The sequence below is a fragment of the Euphorbia lathyris genome, chromosome 10, assembly GCF_963576675.1.
Source record: "Euphorbia lathyris chromosome 10, ddEupLath1.1, whole genome shotgun sequence".
Taxonomy (NCBI): Eukaryota; Viridiplantae; Streptophyta; class Magnoliopsida; order Malpighiales; family Euphorbiaceae; genus Euphorbia; species Euphorbia lathyris.
The window spans coordinates 48,111,099-48,117,055 of record NC_088919.1 but is presented as its reverse complement, the minus strand read 5'-3'; the positions used below and the strand labels follow the sequence as shown (position 1 = coordinate 48,117,055).

At 31.6% G+C, this 5,957-nt stretch overlaps 1 protein-coding gene across 10 annotated transcripts; it reads right to left on the bottom strand.

Moving 5' to 3' along the window:
• Positions 1 to 813: 813 nt before the first annotated feature.
• On the bottom strand, positions 814 to 5,632 carry LOC136208406 (uncharacterized). Of its 10 annotated transcripts, XM_065999266.1 has the most exons (7): positions 5,391 to 5,632; positions 5,210 to 5,255; positions 5,080 to 5,131; positions 4,695 to 4,749; positions 4,466 to 4,542; positions 3,522 to 3,587; positions 814 to 1,107 (listed from the first exon to the last, which is right to left on the bottom strand). In XM_065999266.1, the coding sequence occupies exons 3-7, from the start codon at positions 5,089 to 5,091 to the stop codon at positions 1,000 to 1,002; spliced, it is 318 nt and encodes a 105-aa protein (XP_065855338.1). In that variant the 5' UTR covers positions 5,092 to 5,131; positions 5,210 to 5,255; positions 5,391 to 5,632; the 3' UTR covers positions 814 to 999. The 10 variants fall into 10 exon arrangements, 4 of the variants coding, with proteins under 4 accessions (XP_065855338.1, XP_065855339.1, XP_065855340.1 ...); XM_065999267.1 differs by having other exon boundaries at positions 5,080 to 5,255; XM_065999268.1 differs by lacking the exon at positions 5,210 to 5,255 and having other exon boundaries at positions 5,256 to 5,395.
• Positions 5,633 to 5,957: the final 325 nt, after the last annotated feature.

Here is a 5,957-nt window from a genome sequence, read left to right as displayed (position 1 = left end):
TGGGTATGCATTAAGCCTTTTATATAATTTGTAAGTGGATGGATGTTGTATTTTTCATTGTGAAAGATACAGATGGTTTTACATTGTTCGCAAAAGAAATTCAAACTTTGCAATTGATTTTCTTGATTTGATATATGGAACTGTGCAAAAATGCGCTTATATTAAAGAATAAAGAAAAATCCCAACCAGATTCAATGTGATTCGAACCTATGACTTTCCAAGGCATATATAAGCTCTCAACCACTAGACTAAGAGCTTCACCATAATAAATATTAAATAGTTAAATAAATATATTATTAACTATAATTTATAATTATATATTAGCCTTATACAACGAATAAAAATAAATAATAATAACCTAAAACTAAGAAGTTATTATTTTTTTTCATTTTTATGTACAAAATCTCTAATTAAATCATTGTAATCTTTCTCGACTAAAAGTTTCTATTGCGAACGGCTAAACTGTTCAATCTATTTTATGAAATAGTTTATAGAAAATAATTATTTATAGTTTAGAGATAGTAGGATAAATAATTTGATTTAGTTAAAATTAATTAATATTTATATGATATATTTTAATATGCATTCAATGAATAAGCAGACCTCGTAATCAGAAGCTAGATACTTTGATTGGGATAAGGTATTAAAATAACTTTAAGATTTTTGAGGAAGAGTTAATTTAACACATTCGTATTAAATAATACAATTTCAATCTCAACGTTTCTCAAATTGTATAATGTCAATTCCAACGTTTATCAAATGACGCAACGTTTATCAAATTACATATAAGTTTTTATCCTTTAAATTAGTTTGTTATTTATTACTATATAACAAATTTTATTAAATTAGATTATCTTCTAAATAAATGATTTTTCAATTTCTCTCTTTGCAAACAAAGAATTTGATAAATTACATTCATGGCCAGTGCAAAGTATGACCATTAACAATCACTCAATTTTATACTCTGTAACATTATAGCCATTAAACTTCAACCAACACTTAACGATGCTTATTTGGATCCAGTGGCCGAGGCAGATAGACACAGAGGTGTTGTTGCACCCTCACTCTTGCAGGTAAATTTCTATCTCCTCCAAGTCGTATGCATCTCTTCTCAATTCATAGATATTCAAACCAACACATCAAAATATCTCTAGTTAATTTCCTCTAAAAATGATAATCACATCAACCAATTCAGGGATCAAAATGAAGAATCAATGAAAATTTTGCATTGTCATCTCTCAACTCTGCACTTTCACATCTATAATCTCAACCCCATTCTGCTGAATTCCTAAATGATACCTACAATTGTAACTTTGGATAATTCCAAAGCTTCCTTATCCTATGTGATTAGAAACATCCAAAACTTCACCAAATGTATATTTGAGAATTAACAAAATATTATAGTAAAATAATCGTTTTACCAACTAAAGCAACATTATACATGGTACAATTTCACTATAGGACTGAAAAATATATGTCATATCCCAGAAGCATCTCATTATCAAAACCAATTTTACAATATCATAATAACAACTTCAGAGTCATAAAACTAAAGTTTAAACCCTAAAATGGTGGATGTCAACACTTTATCGCCTTCCATTTTCAATTTGGAAGTTGAATCAGAAGATTAATTTTTACCGAAACCAATTTAAATCCCTGTCTAATTGATCAAGGTTCCTAAACATGAGTAAAAATTGCTTTAATGGATTTTAAATCATGGCTGTCAATAAGAGATTGAGAAAGCGATCAAGGATCCTAAATTATGGTGCTTTAAGTCCAAAAGGAACTAGTCTTTTACCGGTACAGTCCGTAGTCTATATGACAGATACAATATATACAAATATCAGAAAGTTATCAAGTATTGGGCATCAATTCCGGCCTGGAATTGGTAAATTTTGACAAATTAACCCAAATTCAATCACTTTTAATAGCCAAAACTTGTAAATATAGATAACCAAGCTGTGTCAACCAACTTAATTTCTCAACATAAATTGACATTTAAGATGTGTAACTTAAGGTATGTAAAGAGCAACAAATTGTAAAATACATTGATATAGTATATCAGATATAAATCAATTTTTGACATATCAAGAGTAGGAATAAAGAAGATTGATAATGAACCTGGACAATAGCATGAGATAAATAGGAAGAAGGATAGTACAGCTGACATAGCAAAAAGAATTCCCCAATTTACTAATTAATTGCAAAAAGAATCATGCAAGAGCTTAATAGTTAAGTCAAAGAATGCACACAACTCAAAATATCTCTAGTAATTGTACTAAGGTTCATAAACGATGAGTAAAAATTGCTTTAATGGGTTTTAAATCATGGCCGTCAATAAGAGATTGAGAAAATGATCAAGGATCCTAAATTGTGGTGCTTTAAGTCCAAAAGAACTAGACTTTGATTGGTATAATACACAGTCGATACAACATATACAATATATACAAATATCGAAAATCTATCAAGTATTTGGCATCAACTCCGGCCTGGAATTGGTAAAAAATACAAATCTCTCAACATAAATTGACATTTAAGATTCTTATAGGCGTGTAAAGAGCAACAAATTGTAAAATACACTGATGTAGTATATCAGGTACGAACCAATTTTGACATATCAGGAGTATGTGCCGCTTTATTAGTAGATAGCTTTTTTTCGTTACAAAAAGTTTAGGTAAGGGTAGGTCTACCCACTTCCAATGTCAGGGCAAACCACAGACCTCGATGAGGGTTTACAGTGAAATTTACAGATCACCTATCAATGAGGGCTAACTTTTGACAAGTGAGAAGGGAATAAAGAAGATTGATAGTGAATCTGGACAATAGCATGACATAAGTAGGAAGAAGGATAGTACAACTGACATAGCAGCCAGTACTATTGTACGATTATCATTTCTTGGCTTGAATAACAACTTTTTAACAAACTAGAAAACGACAAGGATAACAGAATAATAAAATAGCAAGGATAAAAAATAACAGAGTCACCTAATAGAATTAACTAACTTATAGGATAAACCACATTTGACGGTTATATACATGGATAGATAATGTAATTACACTTTTCAAAAGGAAAATATAGAATTAACTATGTTCAGTGTTCAATCATATAAATAAATGAGAGTCTAGTAACTAATGCATAAAGAAGAGAGAATATAAAATAGATCAAAGAAGAAAGGAAAAAGTGATAAGTTATCATTTATCGAGGATAAAATAAGAGAATTGACTAGAACATGTTCAAAGTCAGTCCACAGACAATATTGTGCTCAAATGCGCAGGAATAGAAGTAATTAGTGCCAATTTTTTTAATAAAAGATTCTAGTTCTATGTCAAGTAAATGAATTTTGACAAAAAAAATGTGCACAAACTTCTACACACTTAGTTAATTGCACAATGAAAAAACAAATTTCATCATTTGGAGACACATGACATGAGCAATTACAATAATCAGCATAGAGTTCAACCTTACAATTTTACACGTGTGGTAAAAAAACACGATGAAACAACATAGAGTTCAATCTTACCCTCATTTCAGTAGGAGAGAACATGTAACAATGGCTGAATTGACACTTTTGCATCAACATGCACACCTTCACCGTAAAAGGAACAAATGTCAACTACCAGATAACATCATTCATAGTGGAGTGGAACTTAAGGTAAATCCTTTTGAAAAGCAGCACATGTACATGTAGGAAAGAATAAAAAAACCCAAATCTTAAATATGAAAAGGTATCATATAATTTGTTAGATTTGCCCTCTTCAAATTCATTAGCATACTACTAGAAAATGAGAACAATGTGAATGTGAAATTGAACAATAAATACCTCAAACAGAAGAAGTGAAAATATCAAATTGAAACTATTCACAACAAAAGAGAGAAAAGCATTAACGATAAAGCGAGTTGTTAACTAAATCCAAAAATGCATACCGTATCAAAACTGATAAACCGTTGTGTGACAGAAAAATGTAAATGAATAACCTAACTTCCCATATAAAACAAAACTCTCTAGCTCACATTCTTTCTCATCATCCAAGAATTTCCTTTTGGATAAAGCCTATATCATATATATTTATCCATTTTGTTTCCATATTTAATTGTCAAGACATAAAAGAAATCAAAAGAAAATCATCGGTTACTACAATATATTATTTATACCAAACTTTTGTAAATGAATAGGCAAAGAGTTCATATATGAACAGATTATGGACAGTTATTGAAGGAACAAGTTTTCTAGTGTCTGGAATAATTTTCATTTTCATGGTAGCTTTCATCCTAAATCACAAATAGAACAGCAATAGCACAAGACTCCAATCCACAATATCCACCAAATTACATTCAAATTTTTCAGATGCAGCAAATAAATGAACTCATAAAACAAAGTAAATGTTCTGGAACTGAATGTGATTAGGTCAAACTATACCACCATCATATCTACTATAGCATTTTAAGCTTGAAATGGAAACATACCCTGAGTATCCTCTCCTCAACCCATTTTAGCTTCTTTTTTTTCTTGTTATCTACTTGTTTGGGTATAAATCTTTCACCTGCATTTATATAAGAATTATAAACAAATTAGCCAGTGCCTCCTAGATAATGTAAACATTCCGTATCCTAGACAATAGAATAGATAATGTAAACATTCATTACCCTTTTTCTCAAACTTGGCTCAACTAACAGACATATGTATTGGGCCAACAGGACAAAACCGTGCCCCCATCCAAAATCTGAAGAGCCATATCAACTGATGGTTCCTGAAGAACAATCCAAAATCAGATATGCATGCATAACAATCACAAATGTCACAACTCACAAGTCAAGCTCAATGTACACAGAAAATAAATCACTTTCAATTAGTGTGTTGAGGCTATTGTCAAGGAAATCACTACATTGAACTCAATAAAATGGGCAACCAAAGGCCAGGCCTAGAGGCCTTCAGAAGCTATGTGCAACCAAAGATATGGACAATTAACCATGTAATGTGCAACCAAAGATATGGACAATTAGCCATATATTGTTCACATATAAATCATATCTAAAGACAGAACAGAGGAAGGAACAGAAAATTAATGAAACAATCATACATGTTCATCCATGGTTGTGGCTAAGCTTCATTGCTTTATCCATAATTCCTTGCTGCATGTTTTGAATGTATGAAATGAAATCCATGAAGCAACAAGCTACTTGTGGAAAACATTAATAATAACGACATACCTTAGTTGAGGGATATCAGAAAAATAATATACAGAGCAGAACCAACCTGTAAACGTCGTGTTTGGTCCAACAATAAGACATCAAGAGACAAAGTCAAATACTGAATCATAGCAGAGGAATGAGGAGAAAGGAGAAAAGCAAATTAGAGAAAGGAGAAAAAAGGAGAGCCCCAATCTCTAACCTGAGATGTTTCGTAATGGAGAGAAAGGAGAGCCCCAATCTCAAAACCTTTCCCAAATGGAAATTAGGGTTCGTCATCAACCATGGAATTGAATCGTGCTAACCTTAGCCATAGAATTGAATCGTCCTAACCTTAACCATGGAATTGAATCGTCATCAACCACGGAACTGAATCATCCTAACTTCAAAAATGGATGATGACGAGAGCACTCTTACTTTGATGAAATGTTTGATGACGAAAAAGAAAACATATTACAGCCTCCATCAATGAAATTCTTCAAAAAAAAAAAATATAAACAATTCACCATTTAAATTATTCAATTTCAGTTTCAATTGGGAAAAAAACAAAAGCTAAATTAGCTTTAGATTTACCGGAGAATGCGATGTCTCCACTTCACCATTCACCGGCGCTCAACCTCGCGGCTTATCGTTTTAAACCTCACTCGCAGTTTTAAACCTGACTCGCAGTCACTCGTCCCTTGTCATTCCATTAAGCCATCGTCAAACTTCTGGTTCTATGCATTCACAAGAAGAAAAGAAAGTGAAAGAGAGGAGAAAAGAGAGAGAA